This window comes from Tachypleus tridentatus, chromosome 13 (assembly GCF_004210375.1).
Source record: "Tachypleus tridentatus isolate NWPU-2018 chromosome 13, ASM421037v1, whole genome shotgun sequence".
NCBI classification, from domain to species: Eukaryota; Metazoa; Arthropoda; class Merostomata; order Xiphosura; family Limulidae; genus Tachypleus; species Tachypleus tridentatus.
Genome location: NC_134837.1, coordinates 55,282,914 through 55,301,194, shown reverse-complemented (window position 1 = coordinate 55,301,194; position 18,281 = coordinate 55,282,914). Strand labels below are relative to the sequence as shown.

Sequence of the window (18,281 nt, the reverse complement as noted above, 5' to 3'; positions counted from 1 at the left end):
GGAAAGATTTGACTACTTATATAGTGGCTTTCTTATGTTTTTTATATTTATCTTGGAAAGATTTGACTACTTATATAGTGGCTTTCTTATGTTTTTTATATTTATCTTGGAAAGATTTGACTACTTATATAGTGGCTTTCTTATGTTTTTTATATTTATCTTGGAAAGATTTGACTACTTATATAGTGGCTTTCTTATGTTTTTTATATTTATCTTGGAAAGATTTGACTACTTATATAGTGGCTTTCTTATTTTTTATATTTATCTTGGAAAGATTTGACTACTTATATAGTGGCTTTCTTATGTTTTTTATATTTATCTTGGAAAGATTTGACTACTTATATAGTGGCTTTCTTATGTTTTTTATATTTATCTTGGAAAGATTTGACTACTTATATAGTGGCTTTCTTATGTTTTTTATATTTATCTTGGAAAGATTTGACTACTTATATAGTGGCTTTCTTATGTTTTTTATATTTATCTTGGAAAGATTTGACTACTTATATAGTGCTTTCTTATGTTTTTTATATTTATCTTGGAAAGATTTTCTTATTATGCTTTCTTATGTTTTTTATATTTATCTTGGAAAGATTTGACTACTTATATAGTGGCTTTCTTATGTTTTTTATATTTATCTTGGAAAGATTTGACTACTTATATAGTGGCTTTCTTATGTTTTTTATATTTATCTTGGAAAGATTTGACTACTTATATAGTGGCTTTCTTATGTTTTTTATATTTATCTTGGAAAGATTTGACTACTTATATAGTGGCTTTCTTATGTTTTTTATATTTATCTTGGAAAGATTTGACTACTTATATAGTGGCTTTCTTATGTTTTTTATATTTATCTTGGAAAGATTTGACTACTTATATAGTGGCTTTCTTATGTTTTTTATATTTATCTTGGAAAGATTTGACTACTTATATAGTGGCTTTCTTATGTTTTTTATATTTATCTTGGAAAGATTTGACTACTTATATAGTGGCTTTCTTATGTTTTTTATATTTATCTTGGAAAGATTTGACTACTTATATAGTGTTTTTATATTTATCTTGGAAAGATTTGACTACTTATATAGTGGCTTTCTTATGTTTTTTATATTTATCTTGGAAAGATTTGACTACTTATATAGTGGCTTTCTTATGTTTTTTATATTTATCTTGGAAAGATTTGACTACTTATATAGTGGTTTTTTATGTTTTTTATATTTATCTTGGAAAGATTTGACTACTTATATAGTGGCTTTCTTATGTTTTTTATATTTATCTTGGAAAGATTTGACTACTTGTATAGTGGCTTTCTTATGTTTTTATATTTATCTTGGAAAAATTTGACTACTTATATAGTGGCTTTCTTATGTTTTTTATATTTATCTTGGAAAGATTTGACTACTTATATAGTGGCTTTCTTATGTTTTTTATATTTATCTTGGAAAGATTTGACTACTTATATAGTGGCTTTCTTATGTTTTTTATATTTATCTTGGAAAGATTTGACTACTTATATAGTGGATTTTCTTATGTTTTTTATATTTATCTTGGAAAGATTTGACTACTTATATAGTGGCTTTTCTTGGAAAGATTTGACTACTTATTATGCTTTCTTATTTTTTATATTTATCTTGGAAAGATTTGACTACTTATATAGTGGCTTTCTTATGTTTTTTATATTTATCTTGGAAAGATTTGACTACTTATATAGTGGCTTTCTTATGTTTTTTATATTTATCTTGGAAAGATTTGACTTATATACTTATGTTTTTTATATAGTGATTTGACTACTTATATATGTTTTTTATATTTATCTTGGAAAGATTTGACTACTTATATAGTGGCTTTTCTTATGTTTTTATATTTATCTTGGAAAGATTTGACTACTTATATAGTGGCTTTCTTATGTTTTTTATATTTATCTTGGAAAGATTTGACTACTTATATAGTGGCTTTTCTTATGTTTTTTATATTTATCTTGGAAAGATTTGACTACTTATATAGTGGCTTTCTTATGTTTTTTATATTTATCTTGGAAAGATTTGACTACTTATATAGTGGCTTTCTTATGTTTTTTATATTTATCTTGGAAAGATTTGACTACTTATATAGTGGCTTTCTTATGTTTTTTATATTTATCTTGGAAAGATTTGACTACTTATATAGTGGCTTTCTTATGTTTTTTATATTTATCTTGGAAAGATTTGACTACTTATATAGTGGCTTTCTTATGTTTTTTATATTTATCTTGGAAAGATTTGACTACTTATATAGTGGCTTTCTTATGTTTTTTATATTTATCTTGGAAAGATTTGACTACTTATATAGTGGCTTTCTTATGTTTTTTATATTTATCTTGGAAAGATTTGACTACTTATATAGTGGCTTTCTTATGTTTTTTATATTTATCTTGGAAAGATTTGACTACTTATATAGTGGCTTTCTTATGTTTTTTATATTTATCTTGGAAAGATTTGACTACTTATATAGTGGCTTTCTTATGTTTTTTATATTTATCTTGGAAAGATTTGACTACTTATATAGTGGCTTTCTTATGTTTTTTATATTTATCTTGGAAAGATTTGACTACTTATATAGTGGCTTTCTTATGTTTTTTATATTTATCTTGGAAAGATTTGACTACTTATATAGTGGCTTTCTTATGTTTTTTATATTTATCTTGGAAAGATTTGACTACTTATATAGTGGCTTTCTTATGTTTTTTATATTTATCTTGGAAAGATTTGACTACTTATATAGTGGTTTTTTATATTTATCTTTCTTATGTTTTTTATATTTATCTTGGAAAGATTTGACTACTTATATAGTGGCTTTCTTATGTTTTTTATATTTATCTTGGAAAGATTTGACTACTTATATAGTGGCTTTCTTATGTTTTTTATATTTATCTTGGAAAGATTTGACTACTTATATAGTGGCTTTCTTATGTTTTTTATATTTATCTTGGAAAGATTTGACTACTTATATAGTGGCTTTCTTATGTTTTTTATATTTATCTTGGAAAGATTTGACTACTTATATAGTGGCTTTCTTATGTTTTTTATATTTATCTTATGTTTTTATATTTATCTTGGAAAGATTTGACTACTTATATAGTGGCTTTCTTATGTTTTTTATATTTATCTTGGAAAGATTTGACTACTTATATAGTGGCTTTCTTATGTTTTTTATATTTATCTTGGAAAGATTTGACTACTTATATAGTGGCTTTCTTATGTTTTTTATATTTATCTTGGAAAGATTTGACTACTTATATAGTGGCTTTCTTATGTTTTTTATATTTATCTTGGAAAGATTTGACTACTTATATAGTGGCTTTCTTATGTTTTTTATATTTATCTTGGAAAGATTTGACTACTTATATAGTGGCTTTCTTATGTTTTTTATATTTATCTTGGAAAGATTTGACTACTTATATAGTGGCTTTCTTATGTTTTTTATATTTATCTTGGAAAGATTTGACTACTTATATAGTGGCTTTCTTATGTTTTTTATATTTATCTTGGAAAGATTTGACTACTTATATAGTGGCTTTCTTATGTTTTTTTATATTTATCTTGGAAAGATTTGACTACTTATATAGTGGCTTTCTTATGTTTTTTATATTTATCTTGGAAAGATTTGACTACTTATATAGTGGCTTGGAAAGATTTTCTTATGCTTTCTTATGTTTTTTATATTTATCTTGGAAAGATTTGACTACTTATATAGTGGCTTTCTTATGTTTTTTATATTTATCTTGGAAAGATTTGACTACTTATATAGTGGCTTTCTTATGTTTTTTATATTTATCTTGGAAAGATTTGACTACTTATATAGTGGCTTTCTTATGTTTTTTATATTTATCTTGGAAAGATTTGACTACTTATATAGTGGCTTTCTTATGTTTTTTATATTTATCTTGGAAAGATTTGACTACTTATATAGTGGCTTTCTTATGTTTTTTATATTTATCTTGGAAAGATTTGACTACTTATATAGTGGCTTTCTTATGTTTTTTATATTTATCTTGGAAAGATTTGACTACTTATATAGTGGCTTTCTTATGTTTTTTATATTTATCTTGGAAAGATTTGACTACTTATATAGTGGCTTTCTTATGTTTTTTTATATTTATCTTGGAAAGATTTGACTACTTATATAGTGGCTTTCTTATGTTTTTTATATTTATCTTGGAAAGATTTGACTACTTATATAGTGGCTTTCTTATGTTTTTTATATTTATCTTGGAAAGATTTGACTACTTATATAGTGGCTTTCTTATGTTTTTTATATTTATCTTGGAAAGATTTGACTACTTATATAGTGGCTTTCTTATGTTTTTTATATTTATCTTGGAAAGATTTGACTACTTATATAGTGGCTTTCTTATGTTTTTTATATTTATCTTGGAAAGATTTGACTACTTATATAGTGGCTTTCTTATGTTTTTTATATTTATCTTGGAAAGATTTGACTACTTATATAGTGGATTTTTCTTATGTTTTTTATATTTATCTTGGAAAGATTTGACTACTTATATAGTGGCTTTCTTATGTTTTTTATATTTATCTTGGAAAGATTTGACTACTTATATAGTGGCTTTCTTATGTTTTTTATATTTATCTTGGAAAGATTTGACTACTTATATAGTGGCTTTCTTATGTTTTTTATATTTATCTTGGAAAGATTTGACTACTTATATAGTGGCTTTCTTATGTTTTTTATATTTATCTTGGAAAGATTTGACTACTTATATAGTGGCTTTCTTATGTTTTTTATATTTATCTTGGAAAGATTTGACTACTTATATAGTGGCTTTCTTATGTTTTTTATATTTATCTTGGAAAGATTTGACTACTTATATAGTGGCTTTCTTATGTTTTTTATATTTATCTTGGAAAGATTTGACTACTTATATAGTGGCTTTCTTATGTTTTTTATATTTATCTTGGAAAGATTTGACTACTTATATAGTGGCTTTCTTATGTTTTTTATATTTATCTTGCTTTCTTATGTTTTTTAAAGATTTGACTACTTATATAGTGGCTTTCTTATGTTTTTTATATTTATCTTGGAAAGATTTGACTACTTATATAGTGGCTTTCTTATGTTTTTTATATTTATCTTGGAAAGATTTGACTACTTATATAGTGGCTTTCTTATGTTTTTTATATTTATCTTGGAAAGATTTGACTACTTATATAGTGGCTTTCTTATGTTTTTTATATTTATCTTGGAAAGATTTGACTACTTATATAGTGGCTTTCTTATGTTTTTTATATTTATCTTGGAAAGATTTGACTACTTATATAGTGGCTTTCTTATGTTTTTATATTTATCTTGGAAAGATTTGACTACTTATATAGTGGCTTTCTTATGTTTTTTATATTTATCTTGGAAAGATTTGACTACTTATATAGTGGCTTTCTTATGTTTTTTATATTTATCTTGGAAAGATTTGACTACTTATATAGTGGCTTATGTTTTTTATATTTATCTTGGAAAGATTTGACTACTTTATGTTTTTTATATTTATCTTGGAAAGATTTGACTACTTATATAGTGGCTTTCTTTATGTTTTTTTTTTATTTATCTTGGAAAGATTTTTATATTTATCTTGGAAAGATTTGACTACTTATATAGTGGCTTTCTTATGTTTTTTATATTTATCTTGGAAAGATTTGACTACTTATATAGTGGCTTTCTTATGTTTTTTATATTTATCTTGGAAAGATTTGACTACTTATATAGTGGCTTTCTTATGTTTTTTATATTTATCTTGGAAAGATTTGACTACTTATATAGTGGCTTTCTTATGTTTTTTATATTTATCTTGGAAAGATTTGACTACTTATATAGTGGCTTTCTTATGTTTTTATATTTATCTTGGAAAGATTTGACTACTTGTATAGTGGCTTTCTTATGTTTTTTATATTTATCTTGGAAAGATTTGACTACTTATATAGTGGCTTTCTTATGTTTTTTATATTTATCTTGGAAAGATTTGACTACTTATATAGTGGCTTTCTTATGACTACTTATATAGTGGCTTTCTTATTTTTTATATTTATCTTGGAAAGATTTGACTACTTATATAGTGGCTTTCTTATGTTTTTTATATTTATCTTGGAAAGATTTGACTACTTATATAGTGGCTTTCTTATGTTTTTTATATTTATCTTGGAAAGATTTGACTACTTATATAGTGGCTTTCTTATGTTTTTTATATTTATCTTGGAAAGATTTGACTACTTATATAGTGGCTTTCTTATGTTTTTTATATTTATCTTGGAAAGATTTGACTACTTATATAGTGGCTTTCTTATGTTTTTTTATATTTATCTTGGAAATATTTGACTACTTATATAGTGGCTTTCTTATGTTTTTTATATTTATCTTGGAAAGATTTGACTACTTATATAGTGATTTTCTTATGTTTTTTATATTTATCTTGGAAAGATTTGACTACTTATATAGTGGCTTTCTTATGTTTTTTATATTTATCTTGGAAAGATTTGACTACTTATATAGTGGCTTTCTTATGTTTTTTATATTTATCTTGGAAAGATTTGACTACTTATATAGTGGATTTTCTTATGGCTTTCTTATTTTTTATATTTATCTTGGAAAGATTTGACTACTTATATAGTGGCTTTCTTATGTTTTTTATATTTATCTTGGAAAGATTTGACTACTTATATAGTGGCTTTCTTATGTTTTTTATATTTATCTTGGAAAGATTTGACTACTTATATAGTGGCTTTCTTATGTTTTTTATATTTATCTTGGAAAGATTTGACTACTTATATAGTGGCTTTCTTATGTTTTTTTTATATTTATCTTGGAAAGATTTGACTACTTGTATAGTGGCTTTCTTTTGTTTTTATATTTATCTTGGAAAGATTTGACTACTTATATAGTGGCTTTCTTATGTTTTTTATATTTATCTTGGAAAGATTTGACTACTTATATAGTGGCTTTCTTATGTTTTTTATATTTATCTTGGAAAGATTTGACTACTTATATAGTGGCTTTCTTATGTTTTTTATATTTATCTTGGAAAGATTTGACTACTTATATAGTGGCTTTCTTATGTTTTTTATATTTATCTTGGAAAGATTTGACTACTTATATAGTGGCTTTCTTATGTTTTTTATATTTATCTTGGAAAGATTTGACTACTTATATAGTGGCTTTCTTATGTTTTTTATATTTATCTTGGAAAGATTTGACTACTTATATAGTGGCTTTCTTATGTTTTTTATATTTATCTTGGAAAGATTTGACTACTTATATAGTGGCTTTCTTATGTTTTTTATATTTATCTTGGAGTGGCTTTCTTATGTTTTTTATATTTATCTTGGAAAGATTTGACTACTTATATAGTGGCTTTCTTATGTTTTTTATATTTATCTTGGAAAGATTTGACTACTTATATAGTGGCTTTCTTATGTTTTTTATATTTATCTTGGAAAGATTTGACTACTTATATAGTGGCTTTCTTATGTTTTTTATATTTATCTTGGAAAGATTTGACTACTTATATAGTGGCTTTCTTATGTTTTTTTTATATTTATCTTGGAAAGATTTGACTACTTATATAGTGGCTTTCTTATGTTTTTTATATTTATCTTGGAAAGATTTGACTACTTATATAGTGGCTTTCTTATGTTTTTTATATTTATCTTGGAAAGATTTGACTACTTATATAGTGGCTTTCTTATGTTTTTTATATTTATCTTGGAAAGATTTGACTACTTATATAGTGGCTTTCTTATGTTTTTTATATTTATCTTGGAAAGATTTGACTACTTATATAGTGATTTTCTTATGTTTTTTATATTTATCTTGGAAAGATTTGACTACTTATATAGTGGCTTTCTTATGTTTTTATATTTATCTTGGAAAGATTTGACTACTTATATAGTGGCTTTCTTATGTTTTTTATATTTATCTTGGAAAGATTTGACTACTTATATAGTGATTTTCTTATGTTTTTTATATTTATCTTGGAAAGATTTGACTACTTATATAGTGGAAAGATTTGACTACTTTCTTTCTTATGTTTTTTATATTTATCTTGGAAAGATTTGACTACTTATATAGTGGCTTTCTTATGTTTTTTATATTTATCTTGGAAAGATTTGACTACTTATATAGTGGCTTTCTTATGTTTTTTATATTTATCTTGGAAAGATTTGACTACTTATATAGTGATTTTCTTATGTTTTTTATATTTATCTTGGAAAGATTTGACTACTTATATAGTGATTTTCTTATGTTTTTTATATTTATCTTGGAAAGATTTGACTACTTATATAGTGGCTTTCTTATGTTTTTTATATTTATCTTGGAAAGATTTGACTACTTGTATAGTGGCTTTCTTATGTTTTTTATATTTATCTTGGAAAGATTTGACTACTTGTATAGTGATTTTCTTATGTTTTTTATATTTATCTTGGAAAGATTTGACTACTTATATAGTGGCTTTCTTATGTTTTTTATATTTATCTTGGAAAGATTTGACTACTTATATAGTGGCTTTCTTATGTTTTTTATATTTATCTTGGAAAGATTTGACTACTTATATAGTGATTTTCTTATGTTTTTTATATTTATCTTGGAAAGATTTGACTACTTATATAGTGGCTTTCTTATGTTTTTTATATTTATCTTGGAAAGATTTGACTACTTATATAGTGGCTTTCTTATGTTTTTTTATATTTATCTTGGAAAGATTTGACTACTTATATAGTGATTTTCTTATGTTTTTTATATTTATCTTGGAAAGATTTGACTACTTGTATAGTGATTTTCTTATGTTTTTTATATTTATCTTGGAAAGATTTGACTACTTATATAGTGGCTTTCTTATGTTTTTTATATTTATCTTGGAAAGATTTGACTACTTATATAGTGGCTTTCTTATGTTTTTTATATTTATCTTGGAAAGATTTGACTACTTGTATAGTGATTTTCTTATGTTTTTATATTTATCTTGGAAAGATTTGACTACTTATATAGTGGCTTTCTTATGTTTTTTATATTTATCTTGGAAAGATTTGACTACTTATATAGTGGCTTTCTTATGTTTTTTATATTTATCTTGGAAAGATTTGACTACTTATATAGTGGCTTTCTTATGTTTTTTATATTTATCTTGGAAAGATTTGACTACTTATATAGTGGCTTTCTTATTTTTTTTATATTTATCTCTACTTTTTTATGTACTTTTTGGTGTCACCATCCCCACATCATACTTAATTTTTGCAAATTGTTTTTTTAATTATTGTTGAAAATGATAATTACCACATATTAATAATGAAGTTTACATTTTGCTGATGTTAAAAGGAACCACATAGCAAATATTTGACACTAATAGCAAAATAAGTAAATAAATGACATATCTTGCTGTTTAATTTAATGGAAGTTACACCATTTAAAAATTGAAGAGAGACTTGAAAAGTATTATGTGATAGAAAATGTTAGCAGTTTGATCAGAAAATGAAAAGTAAAGTAAAATGATAAAAAAGCAAACTGGTTATTTATTATTTTAATGCATGGGTGTCATGTTAAAATACATAGTCTATAAGAAACAACCTTTTTTTTCCCAATGATCCCTGTTTGTATTTAAAACGAGGGACCATAATTTTAGTAAATATAAAAGGTAGGAACTTTCCATCCATCTCCTACTGAAATTTTTTTGTTGCATTAATATAAATATGTACATGTTTATGATACTGTCATAGTTTTTTTCTATATCAGCATGATTTACTTTGTTTTATATTTTCAGATGACAGTGATGTAGTCACCAACTATTTTTCACATCGTAGCAAGCGTTATGGACTTCTTTCCATCTTTAACTATGCCAAAGAAAGTATTCTGCCTCAGCGGGTGAAGAAGACATTTTAGTGCAGTGCTCTTTAACTTTTTTCAGTGCCATTCACACTTGAGTCATTACCACAAAATTTCATTCACCTGACTTCTTTATGGTTTGTTTCTTTCTATTTCTGTTTCTCCATCCATACGCATAATGATTAAGTGTTATCCTGTCCCCTCTCATCAAATTTCCTAATTTGGCTTTTGAAATTGAAATTGGAAAAGGCATAATGAGCTAATTTTTTTAGCAATTTTTGATTTTACCATCTTGACAAAATTGAAAAAAACAATGAGTGACTAGCTTCCTTATTAATGAAGTAAATTCTTCAAGTTTTTTTTTTTTTTTATATTTACAAATTTTATGTAAACAAAAGAAAAGCATTAATGACTATTAACATACACAGGTTAGTAAAGTAATTGCTTATGGTATAAGAGAACAAAAGAATGGCTATCATCATATACCACATTGCAAAGTAATTACTGACAAGTGTCACACATTTAAAACAGGTTTGTAACACCAATGATTGGGATGTTCGTGTATTTCCTGACACAAGCTTCTGAAATTGAGAATCAATTTCCTTCTCTAGAACACTCGGTATTATTGAATGAACATTTAGATGAGAATTTCATTTCTTGGTTTTCAATTCTACCAAGGTCAAAAGTCCTTTTTCAGACAAGTAAGTAGTTAACACTATCATTATTACTTCAAGGGCCTTCATGACAATTGATTTGCACTCAGGAAATTCAAGTAATCAAACCCAATAATCTCCATAGTAGGAGTAAATTTCAGAAGACGTTTTTTTGATGAACTCATTATGAAGTTCCATCAACAACTCTATGATCTCCTCGACAGCTGCTCACTTAAATGTTGTTGGTGGTGAAAGGATCAACTATCTACATCTGATTATCTATGGCCTGAGCAGCATCCTTCCAAGGAAAATATTCCTCAAAATTGAGCAAAACACAACTGCAGATGGTTGAAATGATGCTCTTCAGTGATTCCTCCACATCAGGTTGTTTTTATTGCCATCCACTACCTTTAAGGAAGCTTTTCCAATGGGAAAAACAGCGTTTCTGGACATTAGCATGCCACAGGAAAATTTTCGTTTTCATGGCTTCTGTTTTTCCCACAAATGTAAAAAACATCACCACTTTTCTCCTGAAGTGACAAGTTGACCTGATTCAAATGGTTGAAAATAATGGCCACTTATGACAGTTTGGCTAGCTAAAAATTGTCATTGAAATGCATTGTTTTGACATAAGTTTCTTAAATAAAGAATAAACACAGCTTGTTTCCCAGACTCTTTCAAGGACTTCCATGGGAGAGCCATCATACCTCATAATTTGGAAGGAGTATTTTATAGTTTAGCAGACATATTCTTGCACATAATTGAGAACAGTTAACATTGTTTTGCATGTATACAAATACCTTTGACATCTTTTTCCACCCCACCTCTTGCAACAATTTTTCTGATTATTGTGACAAGTGTTCAGCTTCTTTTTTGCCAGAGAGGTTTCTTGATGTGAGTGGTGATTCCTATTTTACTTTCAATTGTGGCACAGTTGTTCCAAGGTATATTTGCACCTCTTATGTATTAATATAGCTTAGAGAAAATGGCTTCACCAGTTGCTTCAACTCTGATACTTTACAACTTATTTCAGATTTTGGTCTGGGAAATGTCAGTATGCAATGAGATGTACATTGTTCTTTACATCCATTGATTTCTCAAATTGTAGAGTGAAAAGTGGTGCTTCCAACAGTTTTTTTATTGGCTGCTGATCACTGGTGATCATAATAGATTGGTTTTTCATTGTGTTGCTGGAGAGAGAGAGAGGAATTTGAGTAGAGAGACAGTCTTCAAATATGACTTCATCACATTTTAAGCATCGATGTGAGGTTTTCTTTGTTTTCATGAGGACATCAGATATTTATAGAGATGGTAGAAGAAGTTGTTTTCCAGTGGTCTTCCCTTACCATCGATTTGAAGGGATTTTGTTGCTTCCATAAGTGCTTGTGTGTGCTTTTGAGGAACTTTATAGACTTGTTTAGATAAATACAATGCTTTGTTTTTAAATAATCTCTAATTTTGAAGGGACAAGGCACTAGTTGCTATATTTGATGCAGCAAGACATGCACTGTGGTGAAGCAGCAGGTTTCATCAGCTCGTCTTTAGCAACAAAGAAGCTATACTTGACATACTCTTCATTCCATTTTCTTTACTTGGGTTTCAAGGAGAGGCTACTTCAATCTTTCATTTTTATCTTCCAAGCAGGCTTTTCCTTGCCAGAATCATCATCTGAGTCTCCAGTGGTATCATTCCCAGCTTCAGCTTCAAGCTCTGTGTCCTCAGCTTTTTCGTTTTCCTCCACAAGTGACTTATCTCTTTCTGAATAAAATTCTTCTTGAGCATCATCCAAGTCTCCAAAGGAATTCCTGAAATAATTCAATGAAGACTTACCTTTAATCTGCACACTAGGCTCAGTGTGTTACCTTAGCCTTTAGTTACAACAATAGACTAGTATTTACTACTTACTTACTACCATGGTTAAAAAGAATTTAATTAACCTATAAATCTAAAATTTAGGTTTAAAGGTTAATTTAGATTCTTAAAATCTTAAAATCTAAATTACAGTAAATTATATAATTGTGGACTCGTTAATTTCAAATATGAAAAAACAGAGAGAGAGAAAAAACACAAATAAACATACCAAACTTCTAAGTTACCACAGATAAAGAGAATATAAAAGTGTTATGTTTAACCGCATTGTATGATATCTATAATTCTATATACTAATATTTGGCTTTGATGCAAATTTTATGAAAAGTAAAATTGTAATATTAATTTACTAAAATATAATAAACAAAAATGATAGGAGTATTAAAGCAAAATTTTTAAGGGCAACAGTTATTTTTAATTTTCTGAAAACAACATAATATTTAATCTTAATCTACTAAAACAGTTATTTACAACCCATACACACCAAGCACAAATATAAATATTTTATTCTAGTTTAAGGTGTTCTCCCTTATTTCATTTACCTATTGTTCTCCCCTAAGATTCGTGCACCCTTTAAAAGAATTTCTTTTACCACTGGATGAACCATTAACCAGTTTAAAAGCTCTAAATCTAGTGTAGGTTTTGGGTAGTATACAGTAAATTGAATGTTTTTCCTGGATTATTCTATGTTTATGTGGTCATAATACAGGAGGATTTGTCATCCTGGTTATACATATGTAAGTTGAGGTGGCACTAAAGTAGATTAGAATAAACATTTCCCCGTTTTATTATACTTTTTTGTTTATGCCTGCAATTTCTGCAATTATTTCACACTCAGCAACTACAGTGTATATATTTATTAATATATTGTGCAGCTTTCAGTCATACAATATGGGCAAAATTGTAATAAAATCATGAATTATTGCATTGCATATTTGTTATTTTTTGTTATTGTTTTGACTAGGAAAGTGTTAAATATCTGAAATTACCAATTAAAAATTCAAATAAACATGACCAAAATACCATACATCTAAAGAAGTGTTTGCAACATTAGAAAAAACTGATAATTACTGATTTTTAACCTTTTCTGATTCACAAGAGTAATTACAAGATCATTGATGTAACAAAGGAAATCTAACAATTTTTAATGTGTTCTAAGATATAGCAATGACTAAGGTTAACTGTACTGATATCAATAATTGAAGAAGGAAAATACCTTGTGCAATTAATTGTTATATTTTAAATTTAGTATTATAGTGGTATTAGGTAAATGATTGGAGTGGCATAAGTTGTTTTGTCTTCTTAAACTAAATTTTATAAGAAAAAAACGATCGTTTAATATAATTTTACATTATGATATTAACATCTCAAAATACCTGCTCCTAGTTAATTAAACAGTGTTTTTTACATTTCTTAGATAAACACAGGTTTTGAATTTAATGGTACTAAAAGTCTTTGGTCAGTTACTTTCAAGAGTTGCATATTTTTGAAACTAGTATTGCTCTGTTAAAATTACCTTCGTATTACTCTACTAAGAGAGAATGTAACATAAAAATTCCCATTATAATTTTTTACATTTTAGAAAATGTGATTTTCACAAATATGCACAGTTGGCTTAAGTGCGCTTACTTCCCCTTTTCACCCTGTCTCTGGTCATAGAAAGGCAATACTCAATTTATTGAGCCAGTTCAACTGAAACGAAGATTCGTCTGGAGTGTGGTAAATAATCTATAGACTGTTGTTAAATAAGCTTGAAAGAATTTAAATGTTGACCTTCCTTCCCATGCAACTGTTGGAGTCTTTTTCGTTTTTCTAGCTTCTTCCATCCTGGAATCAGTGGTGGTAGCCTTTCTAGATGGGGCATTTAAAATGTAGTGTTATTTCTTCTGTCCAAGTCCATTTGTTGTTATTTCAAACAAATGGCTCCATTTTTCACATACTCATCTTTTTCTTTGGATTATCTTCTATTTTATTTAAAATCTGTAAAGGTTCTTCCTGTACAAGGAGTAGCAAAAATGTGGTACTTCAAATATTTTTAACGTGACTGAACAAATGCCTTACAGTAACGTTGACAATGTATAATAAAAATAAAACTTATTAACCTTATTCATGATTAAGCAAGAGTTCAGTTTTAGGTGTATTGGTAAAGCAAGCATTTCACAATTTTTACAACTATTCTTGTTATTGTCAGTGACTAAGATGTTTACTTGAGATTTCGAGTTTATTTTGGTGTTGAGGATATTTTGAGCCGCAATTCTATATCTGTACTACGTTCTTTGTAAACTGGATTATGGAACAATTTTATCTTCTCTTTTACACTATAATGAGATCCTTCGATATTCCAGACTGTAAGTTTATCTATGTGCTGTAAAATGCATTAAGGATTTTACTTGTAGAAAATGAACCTCCTTTTGATCGTAAATAAGAACGTTTGAATCTTCACATTGACGTTTTTATGACATTTATCTTGTACAGTTTTTACAAAAACATTATCAACTTGAATTTTATCGATCGGGTCTTCAAGCCTTATCAAATAACCATTGCTAATCTCCATACTCCACTTCCCCAAATGGGAAAATTGAACCTTTCTGTTATTCAAAATTATATTCATTCTTAGATGTGCAATGAAAAAGGTTGTTCTCTCTCTCTGCGACTACTCAGACCTAATGAGCACCTGCCCATTAACTATATTGAATTTCTATTCACCATCGAGGTTTCATTATATGCATACACAGAGTTACGTCATATGACGTATCATTCTGCCTTTTGCATTTAACTTGTCGGAATAACAAAAACCTTTTCTATTTCTGACAAAACTGAAATACAGTTAAATAACGTATATATTTTATAGGGTTTTGTTTCGGAGCTTATTTTTATTCGACTGTCTTCAATTGAAGTGATTCAGTCAAAATTATCTCCGCTCTAGTACTCCGAATTATCGACTTGTCACGTTTATCTTCTGGTTTTAGAATGCTAATTTCTGATTTTGTATGTTTTTTTTTCAAATGAAATAGTTAAACTGTAGGTCGTTGGCAATGAATACTCTGAAAAAAAAACACACGTGAAAGTACACTTGACGCTTATTTCCTTAAAAGCATTGGAGATTTTAATAAGTTTTATAGTTCAACTGTACTACCTTTGGGATCAAGAATGTACTTTTTTCTCAGACAAGATATTTTGTATATAATATCAATTCATCTGTCATTTACGAAACCTATATTGTTTTCCAGATAAGAGACTCGATGTATTAAAATCTGCAACGATCAATGTTGTATAATATACAACTAAAATTTAACTTTAGAAACGGTCATAAAAGAAAAAGATTCACTCTATACGTTTCGACGTCGTCTCCTCTGACGTGTGAAAAACAAATGTTGTGTATTATAATTACAAAAACATGGCCATATGATTATTAGTTTACATATTTAAAAAAAGGATAATGCCATCTACTTGCTAGCTGAATTTCTAATCCATCATCTTTATTTAAATGAAATTATTTATTCAGTTCACCCAAAATAACAGTCCCTCCCCCACACTGAATAATATGATCAGTATAATTTGCATGTTCAGTTAGTGTAGGTTTCACTTTTGTTTTTAACATTTCTATTTTCATTTACTCCAAGTTTTAAATGTCTTCTAGTTTGAACAGTATAAACACAACCATATTCGCATTCAAATATGTAAAAACTCGTTTTCTCCATTAGATTGACTTTATATTTAGTTTTGTTTAGAATTTGTCTATTTTTATTTAATGTTCCATACATGGGAATGAGATTTTTGTTTTATTTTTTTAAATTTACGAAACATTTGGCACGAAAAACCTGGGAAATAAGGTAAAAACAACATTTCGTTTATGTGTTTTATCAAATGTTGATTTGAGTTGAGTTTTTTGTCAATTTTCTCACAATTGTGTCAAATATTTGAGGCAAAATACCTCTATCTAATGCTAAATATTTGATAAACAACGGGCATTTTAAAATTAATCTATATAATAACATAGCATTTAATACCTGTAAACATGAGAGTGAAAGGCTGGCATTTTTTGTGATTTTTTATGACATAATTTTTGGTGTGGCGGAATGCAAAAAAACAACGTAGTTTCCAACAGATTTTTGTTTTACTTATACATTCCAAAACGATAAGCTATTATTTTTTCAACTTTGTAAGTTCAAGACTAGTCAATTAATTAGTTAAGACTAGCAAATTTTCTATACCGTGTTGCCATTAGTTAGTTATCGGGCCACCTCTGTGTCGAAAGGACACCGCCTCAATAGGGAGTCGCAAAGCAATATGTAGGGGAAAGGGGCAGAGATAAGGAATATATATGTAAAAACGGCTGGTATGAACAGAGAAAGCACTACGTAGAGGAGCAAACAATGTTTCGACCTTCTTCGGTCATCGCCAGGTTCACAAAGAAACCTTATCTCTACAAGTGGGTTTTCTCGTCATTACGGATTAGAGATAAAGATGTCAACAGAGATAGTTATGTCATAGTTCTACAAAATGAAACCAGAGGGCCGCAATGGACGTGACGTGAGAGACAATAACATCCACAAAATGGATCAACGTGTCTGAACATGTAATCAATTGCTGAGTTTAATACAGTCGATATAAAACACTAATTCATTAGTTCTATACTTTATTAAACTTCCTTACTTGTTATATGTAAATCACTTTTGACAGTAAAAAGAACGTTTATTTAAATCTAAATAATTTGAAACTTAGCTGTTTCTTACCTAAATATAGTTAGAAATACAGTTTAAATTTTATTTAGATTTTATCATTATATTTTGGTTAATTATGTGTTAGTGATATTTTAAAATACATAATTAAAATGTTTAAACCTTTTGTTTTTCATACACATCATACTTTGCATCCATTCTCGAAATATATTGCATGGTGAACTGAAATTTTGCCGAGGGTTGTGTTGTGCACGTCTTCCAAAAACACTGTAATTGCGTCTAGGTAACTAATAAGCGGTAAAGAACAGAAAATAATAAAACTTTTTTGAATTTCGCGCAAAGTTACACGAGGGCTATCTGCGCTATCCGTCCATAATTTTGCAGTGTAAGACTATAAAGAAGGCAGCTAGTCACATCACCCACCACCAACTCTTTGGCTACTCTTTTATCAACGAATAGTGGGATTAACCATAACTTATAACGTCCCCACGGCTGAAAGGGCGAGCATGTTTGGTGCGACGGGGATTTGAACCCGCGACCCTCAGATTCCGAGTCGAACGCCTTAACCAACAGCTCGTATTAACTATATATCAAAGGAAAATCATTTAGCGAAATTAATTTAACGGAAGGAAATTTTTTAAATAATGTACAAAAATTAAAAAATATATTAGTTTTTTCTATTTTCTTATTAAGGGCCCGGCATGGCCAAGCATGTTAAGGCGTGCGACTCGTAATCTGAGGGTCGCGGGTTCGCATCCCCGTCGCGCCAAACATGCTCGCCCTTTCAGCCGTGGGGACGTTATAAGTTATGGTTAATCCCACTATTCGTTGATAAAAGAGTAGTCCAAGAGTTGGTGGTGGGTGGTGTGACTAGCTGCCTTCCCTCTAGTCTTACACTACTAAATTATGGACGGCTAGCACAGATAGCCCTTTGTGGGAAATTCAAAAACAAACAAATATTCCTTATTAAGTTTTATCTACAGAAATTGAATACAAGTCTATACAGGTTATAATTTTATTGCATAGATCATTCGTTTGGTCACAGTTGAAGTATTTTATTTAGTCTTGGGCTCCTTATCTAAGGACATTGAATTATTGGAAAGGGTTCAGAAGAGAGCTACTACAATGATGCATAGGATGGAAGGGTTTTTTTATGGTGGTAGATTAAGATATTTAAAATTGTTTTATTTTTAGAAAAGATGATTTCGAAGAAATTGATTGAGGT

At 27.8% G+C, this 18,281-nt stretch overlaps 1 protein-coding gene across 2 annotated transcripts in view; it reads left to right on the top strand.

Annotated features, from left to right (window-relative positions):
* LOC143237339 (protein TEX261-like) overlaps positions 1 to 13,308 on the top strand; it is a 69,011-nt gene extending 55,703 nt beyond the window's left edge. For both annotated transcript variants that reach the window (XM_076476480.1, XM_076476481.1), the window contains exon 6: positions 9,791 to 13,308. In XM_076476480.1, the coding sequence (XP_076332595.1) occupies positions 9,791 to 9,909 (119 nt within the window). In that variant the 3' untranslated portion in view covers positions 9,910 to 13,308. The remainder of the gene's footprint in view (positions 1 to 9,790) is intronic.
* Positions 13,309 to 18,281: the final 4,973 nt, after the last annotated feature.